Source organism: Lynx canadensis, chromosome D1 (genome assembly GCF_007474595.2).
Source record: "Lynx canadensis isolate LIC74 chromosome D1, mLynCan4.pri.v2, whole genome shotgun sequence".
Lineage (NCBI taxonomy): Eukaryota > Metazoa > Chordata > Mammalia > Carnivora > Felidae > Lynx > Lynx canadensis.
Window position 1 is genome coordinate 108,823,366 of NC_044312.2, and position 14,451 is coordinate 108,837,816.

The 14,451-nt window shown below is 55.8% G+C and overlaps 1 protein-coding gene across 4 annotated transcripts in view; it reads left to right on the forward strand.

Moving 5' to 3' along the window:
* Positions 1–14,451, forward strand: part of FRMD8 (FERM domain containing 8) — a 33,096-nt gene that overhangs the window by 14,786 nt on the left and 3,859 nt on the right. For 2 of the 4 annotated variants that reach the window (XM_030331141.1, XM_030331142.1), the window contains exons 10-11: positions 1,534–1,738; positions 4,937–6,771. In XM_030331141.1, coding sequence (XP_030187001.1) covers positions 1,534–1,738; positions 4,937–5,055 — 324 coding nt within the window. In that variant the 3' untranslated portion in view covers positions 5,056–6,771. Of the gene's footprint in view, positions 1–1,533; positions 1,739–4,936; positions 6,772–14,451 lie in introns of those variants that run through there. The other 2 variants (XM_030331144.1, XM_030331143.1) reach the window with 1 other exon arrangement.

Sequence of the window (14,451 nt, forward strand, 5' to 3'; positions counted from 1 at the left end):
CATTCATATATCCTGCAACTTTGTTAAATTCACTCGCTGGTTTTAATAGTTTTGTTGCAGATTCTTTGGGGTTTTCTCTGTAGACAGTCATGTCATGTGTAATAGGGGCGGTTGTATTCTGACCCTCCAGTGTGTGTGCCTCTGTTTGTCTTGACTGATTCCACTCCCGGACTTCCTGTACAGTGTTGAGTAGGTGTGAGCAGACATCCTGACTTGCTCCTGACCTTGGGCGGGAGTATGTTCGGTCTTGCTCGAAATACGTATGGTTTTAGCTGCAGGTTTTTCACAGACACCCCCATCTGGTCGAGGAAGGCTATTAGGTCGAGGAAGGCTAATAGTCCCTTCTGTTACTGGTCTGCCAGGCTTTATCCTGAATGGATATTAATTTGGTCAGATGTGGGGTCGTTTTAATGGCAGGCTCCCTGGACCTCAGAAGCATCACGCTGTGATTGAGGTTTTGTTCCAGGGAACTTTGAGGGCTTCCCTGTTGTGCTTACAGCCCCGTATCCTCTGTCCCCACTGGCTGCCCTCCCACTCACCAGCCAATCTTTGCATGAGAAAAGGAGGCAGGCGTGGAGAATGGATGCCGGCTTTTCCTTCTGGGCCCAGGCAGCGTTTCCTGCCCTGCCCCCCTCCCCAGGGCGGGTTGTGTTGCTCCGGAGAGGCCTCTGTCTGCACCGTGCGGGCACAGGTGCCAGGCCGCTGTTCTGTCAGCGGGGGGCCATCCCCTTGGCCCCTGACCCCCAACCCCTTGTGGGTACTCTTCTTGGGAGCGCGAGGCAGGCATTCGGTCCTCCTCGGTCCCTGCTGTGTCCCACTGCCTATAGTAGACCTGGCACGGGGTAGGCACTCGGTGAGGATGTTGTCTAACCGAGGGATTCCACCCGCTGACGGCTGGCTGTCTGTGGACGCATCAGACCCCTGGTGTCCCCATCACATGGTGTCTGGACTGTGCTCACTGACACCTGGTCTCTTCACCTTTTATGTCAACGTGCGTTATATTTAAAATTGGTTGAGAAGGTGTCGCCTTTGAAGAACGTGCTCAGAGGGCGTCCCCCACCCTCAGCCCTGTGACCTGACCACCACCGCCTTCCTCATGGGCCTGCAGGTTCTTCTCTCAGACAACTCCCTCCATTCCTTCCACCCAGGACGCCCTGCCTGAGCCCTCTTCCTGCCTTCCTTATCGTCTCCGCGCAGCTGAGTTTCTTTCCCATCTGGCCTGACTGCTGCCACCCATGGCACCTGGCCTTCCTGCCTAGAATGTTCTTTCTTGCCCAGCCCACCTCCCAGACCTGAGACAGGGACCCCTACTCATCCTCCAGGACTGACCTCCGAAGTCACCCCAGGTGGATGCCTCCCCTGTCCCTCTGCCCACAGAGCACCTGACCCCCCCTTCCTTTATTATGTAAATGGCGTTTGTTTCCGCCTCGGCCCGTCCATCTTATCTGTCTCGCCCTGCAGAGTATGAGAAGGCCGTGTCCTGGGCCATGGCTCACCGCCCAGGCCTCAGGGTGGCCCCTTTCTCCCCCCCAGGCTGAGCTGATGAGCGGCCTCATCGAGTACTGCATTGAGCTGAACCAGACTTCAGAGCTCGCCGCCCCCCAGGAGACTGTGTCCGGCCCGCCCTCGGCCGCCAGCTCCCTGCCATCTTCTGCTCAGCGCCCGCAGCTGCAGAGGCAGGGCAGCGTGGTGTGCAGCCGCCTCCAGCATCTCTCCACCATCGACTACGTGGAGGAAGGTGAGCATGCGCACACGTACACACACGACGTGCACACGCACACACATGACACGCGCGTGCACATGCACATATGCGCGCCACGGGGAGCCCCGGGGACAGCGAGGTAGGGTCCAGTTGCCAGGGACCTAAACGGGAGAAGGAGTGAAGCTGGGTGAGGGTCGCATCTTGTGAGCTCTGTGATTGGGAATGGGGGCCTCTGGGGCCCTGGCGGGAGAGTCCTTTTCTGGCCCTGTCACTGTTGCGTCCACAGATGTTCCCTGCAGCAGTGTCCAGATGTGACAAACTAGAAATGACCGACATCGGTTAGTTCGGTGTGGGGACAGAAACAGGGGGGCCACATCCAGTAGAATCAGGGCAGCTGGTAAAAGAGAGGGCTGAGTGCAGGGTGCTGTCCCAGTCCGGGCCCTGAAGCAGACAGAGGACGTTTATAAGGAAACCGGGGAAGTCCCGAAGTATGTAGTTCAGTTCATCATTTCGTACTGGGGTTTATGTTTTAGTTTTGGCAAATGTGAGACGGCGACGGAGGATGCCAGCCTCAGGAGAAGCCAGATGAGGGCAAACGGGAACTCTTTGTATGATTATCTTTGCACCTTCTCGATAAATCTGGTTTTATTCCAAAATAAGATTTTAAACACAATAACAAAGACCTACGTTTAAATGGCAAGATGTCGGGGCGCCTGGGTGGCTCAGTCCATTGAGCATCCAACTTCAGCTCAGGTCACGATCTTACGACTTGTGGGTTTGAGCCCCAGGCTCTGACAGCTCAGAGCCTGGAGCCTGCTTCGGTTTGTGTCTCCCTGTCTCTCTCTCTGCCCCTCCCCTGCTCACATTCTGCCTTTCTCTCTCTCTCTCTCTCTCTCAAAAATTAAACATTAAAAAAATTTTAATAAATGGCAAGATGTTCACAAAATAAGACCAAGTAATAAAAATCAGGTAATAGGACAGCCCCACGTAAGACTGCATCCGTGTGCAGGAGGAGGGGGATGTGCCAGCCCTGGTGGTGAATTGTTGTAACTTTTGCTTTTTCTTTGTGCGTCTTTGCAGTATTTACATATTTTATGACAAGCACATCATTTTTTAAAAACTTTTTTGAAGTTTATTTATTTTTGAGAGACAGAGCAAGCGCAGGAGGGGCAGAGAGAAAGGGAGAGAAAGAATCCCAAGCAGGCTCTGGACTGTCAGTGCAGAGCCCAATGCAGGGCTTGAACTCACAAACCGTGAGATGGTGACCTGAGCCAAAACCAAGAGTCGGACGCTTGAACTGACTGAGCCACCCAGGCACCCCTACGTTTTTTACGAGAAGCACATCATTTTTTTTTAATTTGTATTTTTTTTTTTTTGAGAGAAACGGAGAATGAGTGGGGGAGGGGCAAAGAGAGAGGGAGAGGCAGAATCCGAAGCAGGCTCCAGGCTCCGAGCTGTCAGCACAGAACCCGACGCGGGGCTCGAACTCACAAATGGTGAGATCGTGACCTGAGCCGAAGTTGGACACTTAACTGATGAGCCACCCGGGTGCCCCAAGCACGTCATCTTTTATAATCAGAAACAGCAAAATAATTTTTCAATAACGTAACTGTTTCCCCCATTGTAGTCTTCCTTGGAATGGCCAGCAGGCACTGTCACCCAGCTCCCTGGTGTGGGACATGACCGTATCTCCAGTTGTGAGCCCCTACAAACAATGTAGCCATGGCTAAATCCTTGCTTAGAATCCAAACCGATTCCTTGGGACAAATTCCTTGAGACGGCGTTGCGGTATCAGACCGCGTGCCCGCTTGCACCCCTCCCAGTAGACAACGCGCACGGGCCTCCACCCCCTCTCTGTCACACCGAAAGAGACCTTTTTGGGTTGGTATTTGAATATCGGTGAAGTTGGACCATTTTTATGTGCTTGGATTATTGTTCATTTCTGGTGTCTATTTTTCTTTCGTTGCTTGATTTTTTTTAGTTAGCATCGTATGTTAATGTGGTATGTTTGTTAATAATTAACGAGCCAATACTGATACAGTATTATTATTAAAACCTTTCTTTTTTTTTTTAATGTTTATTTATTTTTGACAGAGAGAGAGAGACAGAACATGAACAGGGGAGGGTCAGAGACAGAGGGAGACACAGAATCTGAAACAGGCTCCAGGCTCTGAGCTGTCAGCACAGAGCCCGACGTGGGGCTCGAACTCACAAACCGCGAGATCATGACCTGAGCTGAAGTCGGATGCTCAACCGACTGAGCCACCCAGGCGCCCCTAAAGTCCTTCATTCTAACCTAATGTCCCTTTTCAAGGTGGCAGGATCCCATCCAAGACACTATACTACACTTAGCTTCGTGTCTCTGTAGGCACCTCTGGGCTGTGGTAGCTTCTCAGATTTCCCTTGTTTTTGATGACCTTGACAGTTTTGAGGACGACTCTTTGGGGATATTGTAGGATGCCGTGTTATTGGAATTTGCCTGATGTTTTCCTCGTGATTAGGCAGGAGCTGTGGGCTGGGGAGGGAGATCACAGAGGTAAAAAGTGCCATTTTTATCACATCACATCAAAGGTGCATTATCAACATGACTTGTGACAGTTGGTGTTGACCTTGGTCACCTGGCCTGAAATTCTAACTTGTAAGAATTCTTTCTGTCTTATCGAGGTTCACCTCGAACCAGTTGTCTGTGTTGTAGGTGTTTTGTTTCTTTGGTCTGTTTTTTTGTTTACTTTTGAGAGAGAGAGAGAGAGAGAGAGAGAGAGCAAGAGCGCAAGCAGGGGAGTAGCAGAGAGGGGGACGGAGGATCCGAAGCAGGGTCCGCACTGACAGCAGAGAGCCCGATGCAGGGCTCGAACTCACGAACCGTGAGATCAACCCGAGCTGAGGTCGGACATTAACCGACTGAGCCACCCAGGGGCCCCTCTTTGGTCTGTTCTTGAACTGGGTTTAACAAAAGCTCCTCAGACAGCACAGCTGGCCCAGCATCAAATGAAAACCCGAAACGGCCTCCGATTTGCAAGGCTGGCCGCACTCCCCGCCCTCCCCATCGTGGGCAGAAGAGTTGGGGTCCGGGACTGAGGCTCAGATAGTTGGTGGATGCGGTGAGGGGGACTGGGTCTGCACTGGCTCTGGAAGGAGCCAGGCCCTGGAGCCGGAATCCAGGCTCCCGGGGGGGCGCGGACCAGCCCACCCCGGGAAGCCCTCCCTCAGCGCGGTCCTCTTGTTCCTTGATAGGTCAGCAGATCAAGCGGGTGAAACCGAAGCGCACCACGTCCTTCTTCAGCCGGCAGTTGTCCGTGGGCCAGGGGAGCTACACCGTGGTGCAGCCCGCTGACAGCCTGGAGCAGGGCTGAGGGCAGCGGTGCCAGGCGGGGGGTGGCACCCGGAGGCCCCCTGGGGCCTGGCCGAGGACCCTTCTCCCCGAGGGGCGGGACCAGGCTGCGGCCCTGGCGTCGGGCAAGAGGGCCACCTCGAGCGGGAGGAAGTGGCTTCTGTGCCTGGGATGGGACGCGGGCTGCGCGGAGCTGGCCGGGGGCTCCTGCAGGGTCTTTTTTGGACTTCCCCTGGACTCGGCCCCACTGCCGTCTCGGGAGCATCTGAGGAGGCTCTGGCCGCCTCCCCCCAGCCACGGACTTGTCTTCGTGCCCCTCTCGAGATGGACAGTGTCCCCTGCTCTGAAGTCCTCAGTGGCGGCTCTGATGGCAGGTGGCCGATGAATAGGGTTCGGGACCTGTAGATCCAGTGTGTGTCTTTGGTCTCTTCCCTGGACTTTGGTGACCACATCCCTGCATTCCTTCTGCCGCACCCCCCCCCCAACCCCACAACCTGCTGCCAGTCTGGGCATGGCTCTTTGGGCAGGAAGGGGCCCTCGTGCATTGAACCACAGGAGGAACAGAGAAGGCGAGGCCCCTCACCCATACCCTCCCTTGCCGGATGAAACTAGAGGGAGCCAGGCAGGGCCTGGCTCAGGGGGCATTCTGTGCCCCTCACTCAGGCCCCTTGTGCCAGGACACCCTCTGACCGGAAGGAAAATGCCTTTTTGCCAGCCTTTGGTGACAACGCTGTGCCGGGAGGTGGCCGTCCTGTGGACCAACATGCCGCCAGACCCACACTTCACACTTGGACAGGCTCCCAGCCACCCTGGGCTTCAGGTTTTAGTTGTGCTCCTTTTTCATCTGCTTTAGTTCTGCGAAGCCTGTGGCCTCTGGGGGCAACTTGAGAGAATGCTCCCGCCAACCTCAGAGCTACTGGCTTTCCTTCAAGATGGCGCCATGGTGTCCATCCGTGTGACCCTTTGGGGTGGCCTGTGCGCGAGGATGTCCCGTGCGAGCTGGTCTCATCTTTGCGGGGACATTGTGGGGAGGCTGGATGTGGCACTGGGTGTGGCTTTTCCCCTGCCTCACGTTCCTGTCTTCTCCCAGAGGAGCCAGGCTAGCAGAGGGCCTTCCCAGCCCCTCGGCTCCTCCGTGGTGGCTCCATGGCTCTCACGGCGCTTGCTGGGACTTTCCGCGGGGAAGAAGCAGGCCCAGCGGAGCACTGGGCTCGGCCTTGTTCTCCCCTCCCCTGGAGAGCCTGGGCAGAGGAAACGCGAACTTGGCTCCAGGGGCGGAGCCCACTCACTTCCTCTTCCTTTTGGTGACTTTTGCACCCTCCAGATGTTCTGAGGGGGGCTTGCCTCCGGCAGTAAGGACTTGTGTTGCTTGTTATAATAAATAGGTATCCGAGCCTTCTGGAATGTCCCAGCCAGAGAACATCTTATCTCCCCTCCTGGAATCACTGGACCTGAGTGGCTGCCCCGCCCGGCCGGCACGCAGCCATCTGGTTATCTCTTCCCACTCGCTGTTTTGACCCAGGTGAATGTTTATCTGCTGGTCTGGCTGCGAGGGGCGGGTGTGGACCCATTACTTGTTTTTACTGTTCGGCCTCTCTGCTGTTCTCTGAGCATCCCTTGTGACGTGACCTTTTCTGCCTGGCCTTTGGGACAAAGCAGTATTTCACCAAGTGCCCTTTGAATATTCTCATTCTTTTGTATCATGTGACTCATTAATAATAAATGAATTTCCAGCAAACTCTGGGCGGTTCACGTTATGAAATACCAGGAGTGTGTTAAGTACAGCCTGTGAGTTGATTATAGGCTGCATGTTTGCTTTTTATTGAATACGTGTCAAGGTATGCAGCTCTCTGGGCTGCAGAGTGGAATTCGATGGAGAACCCAGAGTGAGGTTTTCCAGTGTCGGTGGCTGGGCAGGGACTCCCAGGGTAAGAAGGTCCAGGAGGGGTTTGGTGGTTCATGGTGGGAACCAAGGGGGTAGGTCTGCAGGGAGGCAGGGGAACGAAGCACCGATGGTGGGCAGGCCTTTGTCCCCTGTCCCTCATGGCCTAAGCCATACTGCCATGGCCTGTCAGACCCCTGCCCTCCCGTTCCTCTTCACACCTCGGGGTTGGGGCCGAGGGCACAGTCTGGACACCAGTGCCTCGCCGAGAGGCCAGAGAACCCAGGAGGTTTTTGGGGTGATTTTTGTGCCCACCCCGAGGATGCCTCGTGCCCCAGGCCTCGCCAGGAAGTGGTTTGTTTGCCATAGATCCTGTCGTGGGCGCCCACAGGCTTTGGCCCTGGAGGGTGAGCACCGTGTGGGGTTTGGAGTTCACACTTGAGCGTGTTGGGAGCCAGAAGGAGCAAGTCACGAGTCTGTGGCTGTGAGGTCCTGGGACTAGGGCCCCTCCGCTATCCTGCCTTCCTCCGTGAGGTCCGCCATCTGGCAAGGGCAGCATGATGCACGATTGTGGGCACTTCCTGGAGCCTCCACTCCTTGCCCTTTAAGAAGGCCATGATAATAGTACCCGTCTCATAGGGTTGTTGGGGTGCTTGAGGGTCTGGCGATGACTAGGCACTTGATGGGTGTTAGCTATTTTCGTCTCTACAAGTCACGTGTCTGGACACCGGCAGGGAGAACAGGATCCACCCGAGAGGCCAGGGTCTGCCGACAGCGCGGACACCCCCACTCTGGTGGGTGAGGGGGTACCAACGGCCCGGAGCCTGGCCCACCTGGAGCCCCTTCCTCTTTCCCGGGCCCGTCAGCCCTCGCCACCTGTATTCGTTTCCTGCGGCCGCTGTAACAAATGGGCATAACCTTAGTGGCTGAAAACCACACACATTCATCACCTCACAGTTCTGTAGCCCGAAGTCCGAAATGAGTCTCACTGGACTAAGGTCAAGGTATCGACAGGGCCTCATTGCTTCTGGGGCTTCTAGGGGAGAAGCTGTTTTCCTTTCCTTTTGCGGCTTCTAGAGGCAGCCTGCTCTCCTTGCCTGGCGGCCCCTTCCTCCATGCGGGGTCCTCACATCTCTCTCTTCTCCCCTCACAAGGTCTAGGGGCCCGTGTGATCACACCGAGCCAGTGTGGACAATCTGGGTTCATCTCCCTGTCAACAGCCGCTGACTAGCACCTGGCACCCCTCTTTGCCACATAACCTAACACTCGCAGGCTCTGGGGACCGGGACACAGACATCTTGGAGGGACCTAATTCTGCCTACTGCGCCGCCCCTCCCGCCACAGCCCTGCACCACTTCATGCTCCGGGCCCGCCACGTTTGCCCCCTCTGCCGTCTCTGACCAGGCCTCGTCCCACACCCTGCACCGGTGGCCTGGCGAGCAGCAGCGGCTGCCTGTCCGTGGGCAGGCTCAAGCTGACTGGGGGACCCCCTTCCAGGACCACCGCCAGTTCTCCAGCTGGTTCACGGGCCTAAGTTCAGAATGTGCACCCCCCCCCCGCCCCCCGGAGCCACATACCGCTTCAGCCATCAGCGGGCTGGCCCTCACAGAAGGGCCTTTGTGCTCCCTCTGTAGCCACCGCGCACGACAGCAGGAGAAGACGCTGTCCACCCTACACTATGTGTCCCCCTCCACCCCCGGGCCGGCTGACCCTTACAAACCGCCCCCTGTGACCTATACGGGACCTGGCGGGAGGAGAGGGAGAGGCTGGCTGCCGGGGAGGCCTTTCCATTCTCTGAGGGCTCGGCTCCGAGCCTGTGATCCCAATTCCAGGCACCCTTGAGATGACCAAAGAGGGGCCCGGGGAGGGAGCCCAGCTGAGAACCAGATCCCCTTGGGGAGCGCGGCTCTGCATGGCAAGGCGGCTGCCGGAAGTTCCCCTGGAAGTCGGCTTCCTGGTCTGGGAGGCGCTCTGCCCCCTTTTTTTCCACTCAGGCATCTGCCCACACTGTGTAGTGCTCTCCCTCTGTGTCCCCCATGGGTCTTGGGTTACGCATCCCCCTGAGGTGGCACCAGCCCAAGTCCCTGCTCCGAGCAGGGGGCCAGCAACACCTGACTGGATGGTGAGGACGGCAACATGAACAGCAGGGCCTCTGCCGCGTCCTTCCACCCTCCTACCCCCCTACCTCCCCCCACCTCTCCCCCCCATCCCAGATCTTCTGCACACAGACGAGGGCCTGCCCAGAGCCTGCCATCTGGAATGAATGAATGAAGGCCAAGCATCAGGGCCCTCCCTCCTAAGGCTCTGAGAGGGCCTATCAGTGTGTTCAGTGGTTTTGTAAAATATGCAGAAGTAGGATTTAAAGATTATTTTTCTGAAGGGACCTTCAGAAACTGAAACTAAAACCTAAACTTCATAAGCTATAGTCCACACAAATCCTAGATTGGTCTCTGCCCACCCAGAGATACTGGCCCCACTTGCTTTTAAACTTTTTTTGTTTGGGGGGCACCTGAGTGGCTCAGTCAGTTAAGCGTCTGACTTCGGCTCACGTCGTGATCTCGTGGTTCATGAGTTCGAGCCCCGTTTTGGGCTGTGTGCTGACAGCTCAGAGCCTGGAGCCTGCTTCGGATTCCGTGTCTCCCTCTGTCTCTCTGCCCCTCCCCTGCTCATGCTCTGTCTCTCTCACAAAAGTAAATAAACTTTAAAAAAATTTGTTTAAATAAATAAATAAAGCTTTTGTTTTTATTTTGAAAGAGAGAGCGTGCACGCAAGTGGGAGCGGGGCAGAGAAAGAAGGAGAGAGAATCCCAAACAGGCTCTAAGCTGTCAGCGCAGAGCCTGACGCGGGTCTCAAACTCGTGAACTGTGAGATTAGGACCTGAGCTGAAATCAAGAGCCGGATGCTTAACCCACAGCCACCCAGGTGCCCCTCCACTTGTTTTTAGAACATACCCCACGATCTCCCCACTCGGGGGGCTTGGCTCGGCACTCTTTAACCCCCTCCCCACCTTGGCTTCTCAACAACCCCCCCCCCCCAGCCCACATTCCCTTCACCCAAGCTTCTCACCCTGGACAGGTGACTTCCCCCAGGATCAGATCTTTCTCCCTGGGGAGGCCAAGACCCCATTCATTGTCTGACTCCTCCTCCCTGCTGTGCAGCCTTAGGCAAATTATATCACCTTTCTGGGCCTCCATTTCCTCATCTCTAAAATGGGGACGGTAGCAATACCTACTCCTCCCCTTCGTGGGGGAGGTATGATGCCTGTCTAATGGTTTCTTCCCACGCCCAAGGGCAGAGCACTGTGTTTTGCACACCTCTGCAAATGAGAGGCAGGCACCTGTTTGCAGAGGCAGGAGAGGTGGCGGCAGAGTCAGGATCCCCCACCATTGTGAGGCCGGAAGTCCTCTCCGTGAGCCCCAGTTTCTTCCTCCGTGAAGTGAGGACGATCACCCCTCCTTTATGAGGTTGTGGGTGACGATGGGTAACAGATGTGAAACCACCTGGAACCCGCGTGGCTGTATCTTTAAGTGATTTGGTCAGGCTCGTCCATTCACTCATCCCTGAAGATGGACCCGTGTTCCAGAAGTCATTTTCATGCATCTCTCTTCCACCTGCCTTAGGTTCCTGGGGCTGTCATAACAAAGTGCCCCAAGCTGGTGGGCTTGAAACAATAGAAATTTATGGTCTCACAGTTCTGGAAGGCAGAAGTCCGAAACCAGGAGGTCAGCAGGGCCATGCTCCCTCTGAAAGCCGCAGAGGAATCCTTCCTTCCCCTTCCTAGCTTCCGGTTCTTTTCTGGCAATCCTTGGCTTGCGCCGCATAAACCCAATCCCTGCCTTCATCACATGGCTCCTCCCTGCGTGTGTCTGTCTTCCTGTCGCCGTCTTCTTAAGAGGCCACCGGTCATGTTGGGTTGGGGGCACACCTTCTGCCACTTCATCTTAACTCAGTACATCTGCAACAACCCTATTTCCAACTGAAGTCACATTCTGAGGTCCCAAGAGTTAGGACTTGAACACATCTTTTTGCAGGGGACCCGATTCAACCTATAACACCACCCCAATAGATTACTATCTTGGTCTCCTTTGGTGGGGCTTTTTAGTGCATCAAAGTTTGTTATTTAAAAAATTTTTTTTTCAACGTTTATTTATTTTTGGGACAGAGAGAGACAGAGCATGAACGGGGGAGGGGCAGAGAGAGAGGGAGACACAGAATCGGAAACAGGCTCCAGGCCTGAGCCATCAGCCCAGAGCCTGATGCGGGGCTCGAACTCACGGACCGCGAGATCGTGACCTGGCTGAAGTCGGACGCTTAACCAACTGCGCCACCCAGGCGCCCCAGAGTTTGTTATTTTAAAGTTTATTGGGGCACCTGGGTGGCTCAGTCAGTTGGGCGTCCAACTTTGGCCCGGGTCATGATCCCCGTGCTTTGTGGGTTCGAGCCCCTCCTCGGGCTCTGTGCTGACAGGCTCGGAGCCTAGAGTCTGCTTTGGATCCTGTGTCTCCCTCTCTCTCTGCCCCTCCCCCACTCTGTCTCTCTGTCTCCCAAAATAAATAAACATTAAAAAAAATGATAAAGTTTATTTATTTGAGAGAAAAAGAGAGAGCATGAGCACACAGTAGTGGGGGTGGGGTGGGGGGGTGTGGCAGGGAGAGAAGGGGAGAGAGAATCCCAAGCAGGCTCCAAGCTGTCAGCGCAGAGCCCGATGTGGGGCTCATGCTCACGAACTGTGAGATCATGACTTGAGCCGAAATCAGGCTCAACCGACTGAGCCACCCAGGCACCCCACTAAACATTTTTTAAAAATAATAAAATAAGGGATGCCTGGGTAGCTCAGTCAGTTAAGCGTCTGACTTCGGCTCAGGTCATGATCTCGCGGTTCATGGGTTCAAGCCCCGCATCGGGCTCTGTGCTGACAGCTCGGAGCCTGGAGCCTCAGATTCTGTGTCTCCCTCTCTCTCTGCCTCTCCCCTGCTATGTGTTCTCTCTCTCAAAAGTAAATAAAACCATTAAAAAAATTTTTTTAAGTAATAATAAAATACCAGCTGCCCTTGGGTTGCCCTAGTGGCTTATGTCTACTAGCCTAGCACACAGAGCCTGGCTCAGCCAGCACCCGGCTCCAGAGGTCCCCAGACCAGAAGAGGCCCATGGCGGTCAGTGCAGGGGTACTGGGACTTCAGGGCCCCCAGACCCCCTAACTCTTCAGAACTCGAACAGCAGAGGTCCCTGGAACAGTCTACACAGGCAATCCCTTCTGAGGCCGGGGCAGTCCCGGGTCATTCTCCACCACTTACAGCATCCGGGACCCTTGGGCAGGCCTTCCCAATCTCGGCCTCTCAGCTGGTCGGGCACGGGCGGCTCCTGCCTCAACCGCAGCGCCTCAGATCCGGCCACAGGGGGAGGGCTTCGCGCTTCGTGCTGCTGCAGCCAGCGGTGTGCCAGCGTGGGGAGACACCCACAGGAGGCCAGAAGCCACACTGGATTCAGAATACGGCAGAGCAACCGCGCAAGGTTGCATGCTCAGTCTGAGAAGCCAAGGCCTCAAGGCACACAGATAGAGCTGGCAGGGGGAGGTCTGCAGTGACCGTGACAGGGAGCACTTCTAGACGCCCCTGCAAAAGGAGTTGAGAGAATTAGTGACTGAGTTGCCCAAAGGGTGTCAGCTCGGAGTCCGGTCGGCTTTGCAGGGGACACTGGGGATGGGAACACAGATGACCAGGAATATAAGCCACTTTGCACCTGACCGATGAGCTGGCCACACCCAGACAGGGGGAGACAAAGGAAACAGACAACAGATAGGGAGGGGGGTCTCGGTGATCAGAGAAGCCTTCCTAGAGGAGAGGGCGATTCCATAAAATAGAGAAAAAATGGAGCACAGTGAGAGGGTACAGGCACAGAGCAGGGGGAGCCGCGCAGAGCCTGGCTGTGACCTTGAGCCTGAAAGACACTGCCAGCCCTAAGCCAAGGGAAGTGGGAAACTTCATGGCAGATTCTCACTGCTCCTCCTCCTCCCAGGCAAGGAGGACATTTTAGAGCTGCCTGACACTTTCTCCCTGCCCAGATCAGGTCCACACTTCAGACAATGCAGGCGGATTACCCCAATGTCACCCAGAACAGGATGGCAGGGTTGGGCCTGGGTCAGGACTTAAGTTTTAAACAACAAGTTGCATGCCCCAAGGTTGGCTGTCTTTTTTTTTTTTTTTTTTTGCCCCCATCAGGTTGACGCTGAGGCAGTGGGAAGGGCGGGGTACGCAGAGTTGGGGGAGTCTGCCTGCAGGTCCAGATATAGCCAGAAGGGGGCAGCTGAGCCCGCCCTTTGCTCCTCCAGCTCCTCCAGCTCCTCCAGCGGGGCTGCAGAGGCAGTGAGCCGGCATTTCCTGCCCAGATCCCTGGAACCTGGAACCCAGGGCAGAATCTCCCCTGGCAGGGGAGGAGGAGAGGGGTCCGGTCTGGTGCTGCATTCATTCCCCCCCGCAACCCCTTTCAGGGCAGTGGCCCTGGCTCCTGACCACCACCACCGTCCCACAGTCCATGATAGGGGGTCCTGGAGCTCCAAGGGCACTGATTGGTGAGGGGACCCACATTTTCCAAAGATCAGGATCCGCATCCTGCAAACACATTCCGCTTTGGAATTTTTTTGTTTGTTTTTCTGTAGAGTGACAACCGAGTCAAAATATTTAACACCAGGGCTACGTGGGGAAATCCAGGGGGTGGGGTGGGCACACCCTGGGCCAGTCATCTCCGTCCTGCTCTGCCCAGTGCCCACAAGAGCTGACTGTTCCCGGCCCCTGCCCGACAGGCCCCCACCCCCTGCCCAGCTGTCTCTCAGCACCTGCCTCCCCCCACCCATACTGAGCCCACCAACTATTTTTAAACTACTTGTCATAAATACAGTTTGCAAGAGGATAATAATAGTCCCAGCTCTTCCTCAGGGTTCCTGTGTCCCCTGCCTATTCGACCTTGGCATTTGGTGGAAGGGGTTGTAGGAATCACTGATATTCTAGGCCAGTGAGAGCACAGGCCTCCCTCACGGTGTCAAGGTCAGCAGCCTCCAGGGGCCAGGGGTACCACTCAGAGGGTTTCATCAGTGCCTGCACAAGTCCTGGTGCCAGGCACGTTTTGCTCCCAGATGCCACTGGGGGATTGGGGGGGAGGGGGCATGGGGTGAGATCAGAAAAGGCTCCTTTAGAGGTTCACGGACTGTTTAAATGACCAGTGCTCTGGTGGAGTCACTCTAGGGACAAGACGAGGCTCAGGCCTGAGGACAGGGACCCTAGCAGCAGGGACCCTAGTGGAAGTGGGAGGCTCGGCAGTGGGGGCTGCAGGCAGCCTGGAGAAGGTAGAGGGCTTCTTGGGGGCTATGCAAACCTAGGGGTGTGGGGTAGTAGGATGTCGGCACCCCCAGCTCCCTGCCCAGAAACACTGTCACCAGGATTCCTGGTGGGTGGGGCTTGGGGAGAGGCTGGCAAGGTGGGTACAGGCCAAAGGGTGGGGCCTAGGAAAGCTGGGACTTGCTCAGTCAGCAACAGGGGGACT